This window comes from Rhincodon typus, chromosome 2 (assembly GCF_021869965.1).
Source record: "Rhincodon typus isolate 14 chromosome 2, sRhiTyp1.1, whole genome shotgun sequence".
NCBI classification, from domain to species: Eukaryota; Metazoa; Chordata; class Chondrichthyes; order Orectolobiformes; family Rhincodontidae; genus Rhincodon; species Rhincodon typus.
Window position 1 is genome coordinate 114,919,909 of NC_063333.1, and position 16,253 is coordinate 114,936,161.

Sequence of the window (16,253 nt, forward strand, 5' to 3'; positions counted from 1 at the left end):
TCTCTCTCTCTCTCTCTCTCTCTCTCTCTCTCTCTCTCTCTCTCTCTCTCTCTCTCTCTGGGCTCTATCCTATTGTTTACTCCCTACCCCACCCACTTCCCTATTTTCTGTATATAAACTGACGTTTTCCTAGCCGCCATCAGTTCTGAGGAAGAGTCACTGGACCCGAAACGTTAACTGTGTTTTCTCCTTCACAGATGCTGCCAGACCTGCTGAGCTTTTCCAGCAACTTTGTTTTTGCATCTGAAATACCTGCCCATATTCAACAAACGTGAAATAATTTTTAGCTGTCACATTCAGCTCCTTTAAAATGAGCAGGATCTTGCATTTATAGTGGAACCATTTAGAGTGTTTATTGCTCGAGGATTTGAATGATTTCAGCTGTTGTATATCAATAACTTCAGTACTAAGGTCTCAAAGCTATACAGTGAACAGTAATTATTTCTTCTGTTATTGACATCAGTGTGTTTTAATAAGTTGTTAAAATTCTTTCTACCATTAGTATTGTATCACAACTTTAAAATATTGCATACATGATTTTGGCAAAACAGTCCTGTTCTGTAGAGTTTCTGCTCATCTTGTACCTAATCCAACAGACTGCATCTTTATTGTTAACCAGATAATTATTTAGCTCTTTTTGGAAGCTACTAGACCACCCAAAGCAGGTATATCAATCTGTAGACAGCAAGGTTTTGCATTTTGCACTTCTTTTTATGCAGCAAACTATGCAAAGTGTCTATTGGTTGTCAAGAATGTTGATTCATTAAAGATGTTCCATCTGACATATTTCACTTTTTGTGTATTTGCTTTTCCTCTATCAGATCCTTTAGAAAAAGGCAACAGATGACTATCCAAAGCCATGTGCACTTCTTCTCCTCTATCTTGTTTAAATTTTGACATAATAAACATATTAAATTCTGAAAACATAACTATCCTTCAGTCTATATTTTTTCTGATTATTTGTATTGATTATACATGTAATTGTCTTTATGGTAAAGTTAATGCATTAAATTTGTAGGTACAGTATTACATAATACTTACAGTACAGAAAAAGACCATTTAGCCAAAAAGATCTAGGCCAGTGTCTGTTTTGCGTAGACCTCCTTTATCTAACTGTATTAGCATATCCTTTTTGTCCTTTCTGTCCGTCGAGTTTATCCTTTTTCCATATAATGTACATATATTAGGTGCCTCAATTGCTTATGGTGATTGGAAGAATTGTAAACAGAGGAGGATTCCCAAAGCTTTCCACCTTTTTTTTGGAGATTTTCCTCATGCATGTTCAGAATTGATCATAAAGATTGGTTATGATTGGTCAACAAACTTAGTTTCATCTTATAACAGTAATGTCAGTGTGATGATATTACGGCTTTAAGGGGTTATTTCGTCCCGGTTTCTTTTTAAAGCAAGGTCTTAAGACCGAGGTGCCGAGATATCTATTAAAAACTGAAAGTTTTCAGCTTGAGGCCGTGGGGCTTTTTCTTGGAACAATAGACGTAGCCTGATTGGGTGTGATCAAGCTTCCACAGAACCAGGATTTTTAGGTTTTTTTTTAAAAGTTTTCAGTACTAGCAGTTGTTTACTGAGTGTGTTGCTGCAGTACATATCTCTCTGCTATACTGTCTCCTGCATTCTCTTGATGTTTTTCTTCCTGAGCTGCTGGAGTTGCTTGAGATGATTTGTTTTCTGAATTTGCCAAGGGTGTGTTTATGGGATGTTACTATATTGGAACAGTTACTGTTTATTAGCTAACTAATCTATTATTCTGTTAAGTTTTCCAATAAAGTTACAGCTAAACCAATTTTTTTCTTTTGTATTTTAACTATAGTGTCTGAAGAAATTGTTTTGCTTAACATCGAGTAGTTAGACCAATCAAATTACATTTGGAATGCAACATCTACAGTTATCTTTTAAAATAAGAAAAAGTTAGGGTCTAGACCCTATCTTAATATATCTTGAGGGAGTCTGGTCTGGTCCATATGTCAGGATGGGAGAGGCCAACTAGATGGGTTTTAACCCCTTTTCATCCACCAATTTGCATTTTCAATGTTTTCCTTCTAGCTGTCAAAGCTCCATACAGATTTTCTTACTCTTGTATTTTACTGTACAAATATTTGCTTTAGAGTGTTTTTTATATCTACTTTGACCTATTTCTACACGTGCCTGTATTTTAGCGAAGCCTTTCCCCTTCCTGCAAAGTATAACATTCTTTGTGGAACTGTAAAAGTGCTTAGCTGTTTGATGACCTCAGTGTGAAATTAACATCATCTGTTTCAGATTTGAGAGCGATATGATTTTAATGTTGATCTTCTGATTGTAACTTAGCTCAGTGTCATCTTGTAGTTTTCCATTAAATAAATGCTTATCCTCCCTGGAAAATGTTAAATAACGTTGACTTGTCTCTCAGTTTATACATTGTGGTGATACATTAATGTTATAGTTATGTAAATACTGTAGGATAAAAGGTTTTTGCACAGTAAGGTTCTAGAATTGCAATTTTGAATGTTCAAGTCTGATCTCATGACTCTAGGTTTGATTTTGAGGGACTTTTCAATTGTAATGTGCTATTGCTATCAGTGCCAATATTGAGGAACTGTGGAACTGAGATCTAATGAAGTTGTTTGTTCTGTAAATGTGACAAAGATAAATGTGTGCAGATTAAGTTTTTAGGTCGAGTTGGTATTTCTGTTGACTATTCAACTGGGATTGGTAGTCAATGTGGAAACATTTACAGGTAATTGTGTTTGAGCATAATTTTATCTTTGAAAGAAGAGGATAATATTAGTTGGCACCTATAAAGATTGGTTTCTGGGAAATCTAAATTCTGTCACTAGGCTTATGTCTCAAGTTGGTATCATTGTGAAAAATACTTGATGCAAATTAGTTTATAAGAGAGACATTTCTATGATGCTTGTAATTCATTAGATCCAGTTTCTACTATTTGCAATGATGTGTTGTGCCGTTACCTTTAACATAATATTGTATAGTTTATGATGTGCACAAAGTGCTTATTGTTTCTCATTCAATTAGACACTGTATTATAGTATTATTTGCTTACAATATTTTCAACAATACCCAAGTGGAGAGGGTACAAAGGTTTACAAGAATGTTATCGGGAATGGAGGCTTTGAGTTATAAGGAGAAACTGTGTAGGTTGGGACTTTTTTCACTGGAGCATCAGAGGTTGAGGAGTGACCTTTATAGAGGTTTATAAAATCATAAGGGATATAGATAAGTTGAATAGCAAAAGTCTTTTACCGTGAGTAGGGGAATTCAAAACTCAAAAGGGCATATTTTTAAGGTAAGAGGGGGATAAAGATTTAGAAGTGACCAGAGGGTTAATGTTTTTACACAGTTCGTGTGTGGAATGAACTGCCAGAGGAAGTGGTAGATGCAACTACAGTGCAAGATTTAAAGGACATTTGGACAGGTTCATGAATAGAAAGGATTTAGAGGGATATGGGCCAAATTCAGACAACTAAACACAGTTTAGTTTGGGAAACTTGGTTAGCATGGATAAGTTGGACTCAAGGGTCTTTTTCTGTGCTGTATGACTTTGTATTTTAAAAAAATTGTATATTTTCCCTTGTTATAGTGAAATCTTTAGTCCCTTAGTCAATAATCTGATTTGCTAATGAAGTTTAGGAAATTAACTAAATAGTTATTGTCCACATTATTCATGTATACTTAAGAGGTATTAATTGATTTGATGTTTCTGCTGAATACTTTTGAGTATGAAACGGAAGTGTCAACAGAACCATTTCATTTAATATACTGATTCCCAATGTTGCTTGCACTACATTGAGGCAGCATTCTGGTTGCTGGTCTTGATCAAGATATGCTCAATGAGGTGTAGATCTTAGCAATTACTAGCACTTCCTTTCTCTCCCTCCAACATCTGTCAAAAAATTATCACTGGTGTACATAGATTTCCAAAGGCATTTGATACAATGCCATATTACAGATCAGTTTAAAAAAAAAAAAAAAAATTTACAGCGTGTAAAATAAGAGATTGTAGGAACATGGATATGAAGTTGGCTGATTGTCAGGAAATAGTTGGGGGTTAATAGATCTTTCTCAGATAAGAGAATTTTTGTAGATGGCTCACTGTTAGGAATATGACTCTTTCCAATGTATATTAATAGCGTAGACCTTGGTGTCGAAAGCGTACTTTTCTCAAGGATAATGAAGGATGGGCAATAAATGCTGACCTGGCCAGTGAAGTCCACATCCCATGCATGAATAGGAAATAGTCAAAATTTGCAGATGAATCAAAATGTGGAAGCATTGTGAACTAATAAGCAGGAAAATGTAGAACTTCAAAAGGACAAACAAGTTGTTGGAATGAACAGACAAATGGCAGATAATTATGCAAAAAAATGTAAAGTGTTTTATTTTGAAAGGAAGAATATGATATCATGACTTAACTAGGAATGGTGTGCCAATAATCATATCCCACAAGTGTCACAACATGTACAAAATACTAGTTAGACCACCAAGATGGTCAGTTTGCCTTCCTGGCTGCTATGCAGGACAAAACCAATTTGCACATGTTTTATCATTACCAGAAAATAACTCTTTATTCCAGACTGCTTAGTTTTAAAAAGTCAGAAGTCACACAACACCAGGTTATAGTCCAACAGGTTTATTTGAAATCACGGGCTTTGACTGCTGCTCCTTCGTCAGATGAAGTGACTACATCAACTACTGAAACAATGATTTTAAACTTTGTTGCATGTAGCAACCAAAATAGAACCCTCAAGTAAGCAAGTTAAACCTCTCAATCTAACTTAGCTATTATCTGATTTAGATGGAATCTGGCCAGGATTCTACCAACAGTGTCTGTTTCTGGAAGTGCCCAGGGTTTGGCTTGTTGTCCTTTGAAATACTGCCATTGTCCTGGTATTGGATTCTTATACAGTTTTCTTCTAAGTTGTGGTGTGACATTATTGATGATTCAACAGATTCTTTCCTCTCCAATACTGATGATATTTTCGGTACTTCAAGTCTGTAGCTTGCCACCTTTTTATCAGAAGTAGCTGCTTTTGTTCCTTGTTCCAATTGGCCCTAACTGTCTGTTTGGAGACACTGCTTTCCGGTAGTTAACCCCTTAAATTCTTCTGCACGGCACTCAGTTGCCCTTGGGGCATCCAGTTTACCAAGCAGGTGTCAAAGCAGTTTTGTTTATGTAATGGATAATTGCTTTCAGTCTCTGAACAGCTTGTCTTTGTCCCTTACTGGTTTATTCCAGACAGTCATTTGCTGCTTATTTAAATCTATGAAGTTATTTAAAGTTGTGAAGTTTACAATGCCGCAGAGCTTAGGAACAAAGATCTGTATATTTGCGTAAGTCATTGAATGTGCAGGATGTGTTGTGAGCATGGATAATAAAGCATGCAGTATGCTAGGCATTATTAATGGGGATAGCGTAAGAAGCAAGGAGGTTATGTTGAACTGGTATAAGATGTTAGTTTGGCCACAGCTGGTGTTTTATGCCTGGTTCTGGATGTTGCACTTAAGGAAAGATTTGAAGACATTGAAATAGTGCAGAAAGATTCATGAGAATGATTCAAAGATTAGGGAACTTTAGGCAGTTTAATTGGAGAAGCTAGGACTGTTTTGGAAGAGAGAAGAATGAGTGCAGATGTGATAGAGGTATTCAAAATCATGAGGGATCTGGACAGAGTAGGTCAGGAGAACTTGCTCCCAGTCATTAAAAGGTTAGAGATTGAGTGCGCTCAAATTTAAAGTGATTAACGAAAGAAAGAAGAAAACTAGGAAAATCTTTTGCAATGTAGCAAGTGGTTAAGGTGTGGAATGTACTGGCTCTTTGGTGGAAGCAAGTTCAATTGAACTAGGCAGAGGGGAATTAGACCATTGAAGAGAAAGAATGTGCATGTGAAAAAGTTGGGTAGGGAACGAGGCGAGTTGCACTTCTGGAGGGCTGGTGCATTCATAATGGGCTGAAGGAAACCTGTTGTGCTGTAAATTGAAGTGTCCAACTGACACTTGTTCAGACTTGACATGGCTAGTTAATGATTCTTCAACTTCTTGGGATAAGATGACACACAGGTTCCAGATTTCCTCTACGATGCTATGTCAGAATGGTTTTCTAATTATAACAAGTTCCAGTGGGAAATCTCAGCACCTATGTGCAAGTGCAGTGAACAACTAAATCATTTTGTTTGGTACTGAAGCACATTTCAGCCCAATACCTCTTCTTTTTTAAAAAAAAAATACATTTTCTGATTGACCGTGTTGAAGACCGTGGAAGATATGGCATGATATGAAAAAAACATGGCATTTGCAATGTTACTTTGTAGTGTTAAATGATCTACAATTTGCCCACTTTAGCAGAATCAGCGTGCGTTTGTTCATATGTTTTCTTCGTATTTTAGTGGGGTTGTTGGCATTGTCTTGCTGCTTTTCTGGCTTCAAGCCTCCTTCAGTCTGCATCTGTTATCCATCCTACCCATTTTCCTTCCTCTATCTTCAAATGTTGCCAGGGCATGACTGTTGTGACTGTCTACAGTCAACTATTTTTTCTATTTTTTTTAATTGTAGTTTTGATTTCAGAACTTTACTCTTTATCTAGCTCAGTAATTTATCTTCCCACCCATCTGATTCTTACCACCTACAATACCTGCATTTCAAAAGTTATTATACTCCTCTCATCCTCTCATTGTAGAATCCAACTTTCTCATCCATAGACCGCAACACTTAACCCTGGCAACTATATTAGGCATCCTTTTTTTTTAATGTTTCATGTAGATGCTTTTGGACATTGAGACACTACAACACTGATGCATGGGCTTTTAAGTCATATAATGTATCCATCTTTGTAAAATAGCATGTTTGAGTTGCTGTTGCTGTGGCAGAGCCACAGATTTGTTTGTTCTGGACTCACCCACAAGAGGAAATGTACTTTCAACATCCTTTTTATCAAGAATCTTGCATACTTAAAGCAAGTTGCCCACTACTACACTAAACTCCATTGGAAACCAAGTCTGCTCAGACTTTCCAGGTATCAAACTAATAAACCTTCTCTGAACTGCTACAATATGTTTGCATCCTTGAATAAGGTGATCAGAAGTGTACTGCAGATGTGGTCTCATCGATGCCTTACAGAACTGAAGCAAAGCCTTTTGTGTTCACTTCCTCTTGTAATAAAAGATAACATCCCATTTGCTTTATGTGCTTCGCTTGCATAACAAATTTTGATGACTCCTGCAGTATAACATTTAGATCTCTGCACCTCAAACTGTAATTATTCTCCATTAAAGTAATACTCTTTTTGTTATTCTTGAAGCCAAATTGAGCAACTTCTCATTTTCCCACATTATAATCAATGTACCAGATTTTCTCATTCAGTCAGTATATTTCTGTCTGTAACCTCACATCCTTTTCAAAGCATACTTTTCTAGCTATCTTTGCATCATCTACAAATTTATCTATCTTGTCTTTTCTCCCTGTTCCAAGGCATTGATATGAATTGTAAGAAGCTGAGGCTCCACTATAGATCCCTACATGCTTTACTCGTCATATCCTGCCTTACACGTGGTCTGTTTTCTGCCTCCCAGCCAATCTGTTATTCATGCTGATACATTATCCCAACACTCTGTTCTTGCTCTGATCAATAACCTTTTTCTGTAGCACCTTTTCAGATGTCTTCAGAAAGTTTGGGAAAGTACCAGAGTAAGCATCCAGATTAATATTGTGTAGCTGGTTCAAGTTTGATGTTGGTCAACATGGAGAGATTTTTAGAAGGCCCCAGGTAGTGAAAATTCTCCCTTCAGAAGTTTAAACTGCTCAAAGACATCTGGAGGGTCTTGCTACGCAACAGTGGCTAATGCCTCAGCATTCACTGCATTTGATATCAGACAATCTTGGGATGTGCTTCTCTTGCTGTCTACCGTGGGTGTGCTGATTTTCAATCCTAAAGCTGGGCCAGAATATTTTGGGTCCAGCTAATGTGCTTATTCCATAGTTCTGTAAGTTCTAACATAAGCCTTTACTATTATAAATGGACAATCTAGTTTTAAATGTTTTAACAAGGCACATTGTGAAATACATGTGACTTAGTTAACATTTATGAATTATACTGTATAGGATTGATGTAATTATGATATTCAGCAACTGACTTCAGTATGACTTCAATACTAAAAGGTGAATTTGACATCTAGTTCTGAACTTGGAAAATAGGTAACTGTTCCTGAGTGCATTAACACTTCAAAGAATTGCAGAGATGGAAGCAAAAATATTTTGCTCAGCTGGTTATAAAATATTTAGGACAAGTTTCACACTCGGGTAAAATATTATCTGCTTGTTGAACTAAACAACAGCCATAGAATTTTTATCTTTACTGAAGTTGCATTGAAGGTTGACACTTTTTTGGTTAAACCTTCTCCCTCTTTCTCTCCTTTTAATGGCTTTAATTTTAAAATTGAAAGCAATGACTTTTCAAGAATCTTTTGAAAGTACTATACAGCATATTAAAAGATTTTTAATATAAAATGTGCTCTCTTCGTTTTTATTTTTAATCCAAGTAAAGATTTAACAGGTTTGAGCACTCCTTTCAGCATCGCTTAAAAATTTTATACATTCAAGTTGTTCTTTTATCTTTTAGATGATTACTTGTATATTCAGAGAAATCTCATTGTTCTGTATATTTTTTTTGCAGATATGAGAATACATGGGCAGCTCTGCATAAACGAACTGAGGAGTGTGCTAAAGTTGGAGAGGTATGATATGAGTAAATTAGAAACTCATTTCCATGAACACTTCTATAATTAATGTTCAAATAAAATTCCTAAACTTTGTCCTATATTTTAGTTTCCAATTTTTTTGATTTTGTGCAATTGAAGTTATCCTTAGTTAGAAGCTGTAATATGCAATGCAGTGTTTCACTTTTTACTTCATTGTCAGCTGTAGAACCTTTAATATTTCTATTCTTTTCAAATTATATTGCAAGCAAGATATCGTCAACTTCAGTAATTGCATGCTATTGACTTTGTGTCATATTTGGAATGAGTATTTAATTAATCCAGCATGCTTTCATTTCCATTCTTAACCACTCAGTACTTCTTTGTAATAATTAGCTACATTTGTGATCACATCACTCTTTCTCTCAGCTCAGATGTCCTAGATTTTTGACTTTAGTGATGACCATAATAGTGCTGGTATCTGCTGTTGTTCAAGGTGACAGATATGGAAGAGTGGAGCTGTGCTGCAACTTTTCCCATTCTGATGTATAACCGAAGTATCGAGGGAATGTTTTTGGGCTGTCTTGGGTAGCTCTGGGCAATTGTAGTTGGAGACAGTCCTTATCTTCTCCATGTTACCATCAGAATAATGCGACATGTATATACTTACAAAAATTTAATAAATCTTGACTTGTCCCAGATAAGTACTCCTTCTGAGACTTATTTGGGTTCATCTGCTGTAAGATAGCACAGCTTCCAGATGAGACAGGGCTGTTCCTTTAACATAGTTATGACATCACAGTGTGACTTTCAAGCATGAAAGTACCCTGCTCCTCCTTCAGTCATTTTGTGCAATGGATTGTGTAGTGACATCTTCAGTTAGTCAGCTGTGTTTGTGTAATGTACAGTAATATTAATATGCATAGAATTCTCACTGTGTGTAAATCTGTATATTGCAGCCTGATTGTTGGCTTTGTTAACAAACTTCAAGATATGTCTCAAGACCCCAGCTCTGGTGTATGAGCGAGCATAGAAATCCATAAACTAAATTGTAGTGCTCATACATAACCACTAAAAGTTAATTGTGACAGCTGGTTCGTGGCAGTAAGTGGATGCTAATGGCAAAAAAAAGCACAAGTGATGTCACAACTCCTCTTTATGCACAAACACCATCTCCAGGCAAAACCTGTAATTTTTAAAAGGGCAGCAGATACTGCAAATAAAAGCACAAAGAAAAACACTACTGCAATACAGATCTTTACACTGATGTTTTCAGAGAGCATATTGCTGCAAGTAAAAATAGAAGGCAAACATCTAACCATGGATCAGCAAATAACTGATAAAGAACAATTAAACCTTTTCTTGACTGAAAGCAACAAATACTAGAGATAGCAGGTCAGGCAGCATCCATGGAGAGAGTAAGCTAACTTTTCGAGTCTAGATGACCCTTCATTAGAGCTGACATGAATTGTGGAGGGGGCAGCATTTATGCTATAGTTGTGGGGGTGGGGGGAGAAAGGAAATTGATATTTCAGATTAAGTAATTGGAATATGAGAATAGCAAAACAATTGGTGTGTCTAACTGCCAGACTTGAAAGAACGGACAATCCCACTGGGTACTGAAGGGTTGAGAGCAGAAGATCCTTTTGGTATTTCTGCTAATGACCACCAAGGTCCTGATAAGTTTTGGAAGATTACTTTGAAGTTTTGAAGCAAGTGAAATGATTGATCAGTTCATCACCAGGTGTTGATTCAAAGATATGGAATGAGACTTCATTGACCCAACTTAGGCTTGTGGAACTGGTCTTTGCTTCTAGACCCATCAAATCCTTTAGAAAACCACTGCTAGACAGGCCAAAGAAAGAACTATTAACACTGTACAAGGAGGATGCAATCTCAGCAATTTTAGCAGGTCAGTAATATCTGTAAGTGCTTGATTCTGGAACAACTTTTGTAGCCATCAATAGGTTCAGTGAGACATCCAAATCTTGTATGAAGTGGGGGTTGTCTTGCCCACCTGGAGAGTTGCAAACTATGATTCCATAAAAGGACATTGGGTTAAATTGGGTAGGAAGTCCAATTGCTCAGATAAATCCATGTACAACACAATTATTTGCAGCAACGTGTGAAGAGAAACCAACTGTGGAACAGTGTTAAAGGAGGTTGCTGCATTCCCTACATGATATGCATGCACATCAACAAAGTGTAAGAAGTAACCACAATGTAACAACCTGCAGGCCCCAGTCAGAGTGTATCAGTAAAGCTGAAGTTTCTACCTTTATCCGAATGATATTTTCCAAAAGGAATGGAGAACGTGCACTAAATGCCGAGATAGTCACTGCTGACGGTACACAAGATGTATTCAGGAAACTGGCAAAATGCAGTGTAGTTCGCACAAGATAAGTTAGCTACTTATAATGGTTCTGACTCCCAACACACACACTCAATCAAGAGAACCTTTACTTCCACCCAAATCCTTCTGAGCCGAGGGGTAAGATTGCAATGGATTTCCATGCCCACTGATGCAGTTATGTTCTGGTGACTGAAATTTCACCAAATTTCCTTTTGTGCAAAAATATCTGTAGTGCAATGGTTTTTCACACCTTAGCCAAAAAATTTAGTACTTCTGCCATACCTCAACAAATCTTGTCTGACAGTGGTCACGAATGTACTAGTGCAGTTCTCTAGGACGTGCAAGAAATGGGTGTTCGGCTCATCAATTCTTCTCAGTCAGTGAAATGGTTTCATAGAAAGCAATGTTTAAACTGTAAAACCCATGATTATTTAAATGTAGAGTGATTTGCCAAGATTTTTTGGTAGCCGTGCTAAATCTGTGTTACTCCTCTAGGTAGGCCTCATGTTTAGGAGACTGATCCACATACACTCCTTCCCTCCCATACTGTCACCATCCAACCATATGTATGGTGCATTGTCAAAAATAAGGGGGAGAAGGATGCAGGAATATGATCAGTAGTAAAGTTGCCACAGTCCAAGAATACCGTCAGAATGACAGACTGGTAGGCATTCAGACAGTTGTCCCAACTTGAACCAAGACAAAATGAGTGAGATTTTTGCTTGAGTACATGGATTCTTGGAAAGATGCTTAGGCTGGAAACAGCAGTGTAGTCCTATGTGATGTGTAATGGTCAAATCTCGTGAAGAAATAGGTGACATATCTGAACTGCGTATCATCAACCAGTCATCTCACAAAATAATAAATTTGATAGTGAAAATACCATGCCAGACATCAGTAACACGTCAACTCCCCCCTTCCACTCCCTGGGCGACATGTGTATCCTGGGCCTTATCCAGCATCACAAGGATGCTACCCGCAAACTGGAGGAGCAGCACCTCAATTCTACCTTAGGAGCCTAGAACCGAATGGTCTCTGTGGACTTTACCAGTTTCAAAATCACCCCACCCCCGGCCTCATCCCATGACCAACCCTCCCTCTCATCCCTGCCTCCTTGACCTGACACAACCTGTCTGTCTTCTCTCCCACCTATCCGCTCCTCCCACCTCACTGACCAATCCCCACCACTGTCTACCTGCACTCACCTATCACCATCCCACCTACCTTCCCCAGCCTCACCCCTCCTCTCTATTTATTTCAGAGCTCCCTTCCTCCTCCCCCATTTCTGAAGAAGGGTCCCAACCCGATACGTCAACTTTCCTGCTCTTCTGCCTGGCCTGCTGTGTTCCTCCAGCTCTACACTGTTATCTGACTCCAGCATCGGCAGTTCTTACTAACTCTGGGTAGTAAGGGAGTATATTTGAGTTGCAATCCAGCAGAAAAGCAGAAGGCATTTGTCTCCAGCTGTAATTCAAGTCCCTAAGGGAAAAGGTGTAAACCTGCCTGAATGGGAGATAGGAGTAAGTGTCTGAGTTAATGCTCAGTCACAGAAAGGTAGCTCAGTGCACTAGACAACAATACCAACCTTATCAGCAGTTTTGATAACAGGGTCAGAGTTAGACCCGAGAGAACACTTTTTTTTTAATTCATTCACAGGATGAGGGCGTCGCTTTTAGGCAGCGTTTATTATCCGTCCCAGTTGCCCAGAGGGCAGTTGAGTGTCAACCACGTTGCTGTGGGTCTGAAGTCACATGTAGGCCAGACCAGGTAAGGATGGCAGTTTCCTTCCCTAAGGGACATTAGTGCACCAGATGGGGTTTTTCTGTCAATTGACAATGGGTTCATGGCCATTATTAGATTCTTAATTCCAGATTTTTTTTTTTATTGGATTCAAATTCCACCAACTGCCGTGGTGGGATTTGAACCTGGGTCCCCGAAAAAGTATCTGGGTCTCTGGATTAACAGTCCAGTGATAATACCACTCGGCCATCGCCACCCCTTCAAGTTCAGAGGGGAGACAGGTTATAGTGGATGAAGCGAGCAGAGAAATCAAGGTCATGTCAACAGTACTCAAAGGGATCAAGTGCAGATATCAAGCCAGAAGAAGCGCTCCATTAGAAGGAGAATATTGAAGATGGGTGAAATTGTAGGATGTTATCAATAGCAATAGTTGAATTGAATCCTCCAAAAGTTAAATGGCATCATAGAAAGTGGTTATATCTTATGAGGAGGTTGTTATTTATTATCTTGTTCAATCATCTTTAGTTGCTGTATGTTACAATGATGTATGGTAAATAATCATTGAGATAATTGAAACTAATGAACCAATATGATGAGATTTAGGCTCAGTTGTACTTGTTGTATTTCAATATGCAGTTAGGTACCAGCGCCCATAATAAGCGACTGCTTGCATAGTGATTTTTAAAATAGCAGTTGCACCATCTAGTGGCTGTGTGCACTTTGGTCTATGTTCTTGTGTTATCAACTGTACTTTCATGAAGTGTTTATTTTAATTTTAAATCCACAGGCACGTTTTTACATTTCATTACCTTTCTCTACCCATTTAAATGTGTTGCATGAATGGCAAACTTGATTTATGCTTTAAAAATAATAATTTAGGCAGGCAGACACAATTTGCAGAAGAAAGAACTTATCTATATCGTGCCTTTCAAAACCTCATGTAATCAAAGTACTTGTTGATGTAACTTTCCACTGTTGGGATACAGGCAACATAAGACAATAATTGGGAAGAGCAGGTGTAGGTCATTTGGCTCATTGAGTCTGCTGTGCCATTAATGAGCTTGGCTCATCTGATTTTTGGCCATAGCTCCACTTTATTCCGTGTTGCCCATCCCCACCCCCATCCCCATTATCTTTAACACTTTTCTCATTCAAAACTCTCTCTAACTCTGCTTGAAGATAATCAAGACCCAGCCTCCACTGTGCCCTGTAGAAGAGAATTCCTAAACTCGTGACCCTCTTCGAGAAGGCATACGTGTTCATCTTAAATATTTTTAAACAGTGCCCCTAATTCTAGATTCACCCATCTGAGAGAATATTCTTCCAGCAACTACCCTGTCAAGCCCCTTAATTTTGCAATATGATCACATCTCATTCTTATACATCCAATATAGGCTCAATCAGCCCTACCTTTCCTCAAGAGGACAACTTCATTTCAAGAATCCACCTGGTGAACTGTCTCTGAACAGCTTCCAATGTGTGGTAAATAATCACTGAGATAATTGAAACTAATGAACCAATATGATGAGATTTAGGCTCAGTTGTACTTGTGTTTCAATATGCAATTAGGTACCAGCACCCATAATAAGCGACTGCTTGCATAGTGATATACCCTGATAAGTAAGGGGACCAAAGCTGTACATAAGGCTGCAGCTGCAATTCCAGTCGGTCCACATGATATCAAGAAATGGCTGAAAATGCTACAGCAGCTCTGGGACCTGACGATATTATGATTGAAAACCTGTTCTCCAGAACTAGTCATGCCCCTAGCCAAACTTGTTCAAACCAGCTGCAATAATGGCATCTAACCAGCAATATGGAAAACTCTCCAGTTATGTCCTGTCGACAAAAGGTTGGACAAATTCAAAGCAGCCAATTAGTGCCCTGCCAACCTGTAAAGTGTTGGAAGGGGTTGTTACCAGTGCATATTTCAACTTTCCTTTCCACCCCTCTTTTCTTTTTTTTTGTTATCCTGTGTTGGCTTTTAAAGGCTTTCCAATCCTCTGGCCTCCCACTAATTTTCACCACAAAGTATTCATTTTCTTTTACTTTTATGCTGTCCCTGACTTCCCTCATCAACTGTGCCTGCCTCATCCTCCCCTTAGCACGTTTATTCTTCCTTGGATGAATTTCTGCTTTGCTTCTCAGATTACCTCCTGAAACCTGCTATTGCTACTCTATTGTCTTCCCTCCCAGGCTTCTCTTCCAATCATCTCTGACCAGGTCCTCCCTCTGGCTTTGTAGTTATCTATGCCTATTTGTAATCCTGTGACATCAGATTTAGTCTTTGCCTTGTCAAACTTTTGGGATGAATTATGTCATATTTTGATCAATGCCTCATTGGAGTTCTTTCACCTTAAGCTGCCTAATCAAGTCTGCCTCATTACACATCTCAAAACCACAATTGCCTGCTCCCTAATGGGCTTTATCACAGCTGCTTCAAAAAAAAATCATCTTGTCATTCTACAAATTCCTTTTCTTGGAATCCATTATTAACCTGATTTTCCCTGTCTACCTGCATATTGAAGTCGCCCATGATTATGGTAATAGGGCCTTCTGACATGCTTTTTCTCTGTCCTGATTTTATTTTCTTCGTTACCTCCTGATTACTGCTAGGAGGCCTGTACCACCATTCCCACCAGGGACTTTTTTTTTATATTCCCCTTTGAGGTTTGCCGATTCTACCCTTCTTGCTATTGATTTAATTTCATTCCTTACTAACAAGTCAACCCCGCCCCCTCTGCCTGTTTGACTATCCTTTGAGTATCTTTTATTGTCACTTGTACTCCAGTACAGGAGTACAGTGAAATGTTTTTATAATGGCTGCCTTTTAATGGTGCCATCTTAGGTACAAGTACCTAGGTACAAAGCTTAGTTTTTTTTAAAAATTGTCATACAAAAGGGAATTTTTTTTAAAAGGAAAGCAGTAGCATTACTTAGTGTCTGAGAATGAGTTAGGAATGAGGTGGTTATGACATTGTGCAAAGGATTCACATTACACCTTGAACCCCTTGCAGCCATGTCTCTGCGATACTCATAATCATACCTGCTAATTTCAATCTGTGCTACAAGCTCATTTACCTGTTTCTGTATGCTGCGTGCATTTAAGTATAAAACCCTGAATCCTGTGTTGACTGCCCCCCATTCTCACAGTTGTCCTCTTATCGACTGTGCCTGAAGTTAGATTCCTGACCCTTTCCATACTCTGTTCTTTTGACTTGTTTTGGAAACTTTAACCTCTGCTGAGCAACCCCGCTCCCCCTCTTCCACCCCTCCAACCCCTCCTCCACACCAAAACCACCACTTATGTTTTTCCACAATTTTCCTCCTCCCACTGTTTAGCTTAAAGCCCTAACCATAGTCCTAGTATGTGAGTCACGTGGACTCTGGTCCCAGCATGATTCAAGTGGAGCCCATTCCATTGGAACAATTCCCTCCTTCCCCAGTACTGATGCCAC

General features: G+C 38.4%; 1 protein-coding gene across 1 annotated transcript in view; it reads left to right on the forward strand.

The window, feature by feature from the left end:
* LOC109921281 (dysbindin-like) overlaps positions 1–16,253 on the forward strand; it is a 56,223-nt gene that overhangs the window by 13,658 nt on the left and 26,312 nt on the right. Inside the window, exon 4 of the mRNA XM_048608816.1 lies at positions 8,681–8,741. Coding sequence (XP_048464773.1) covers positions 8,681–8,741 — 61 coding nt within the window. The remainder of the gene's footprint in view (positions 1–8,680; positions 8,742–16,253) is intronic.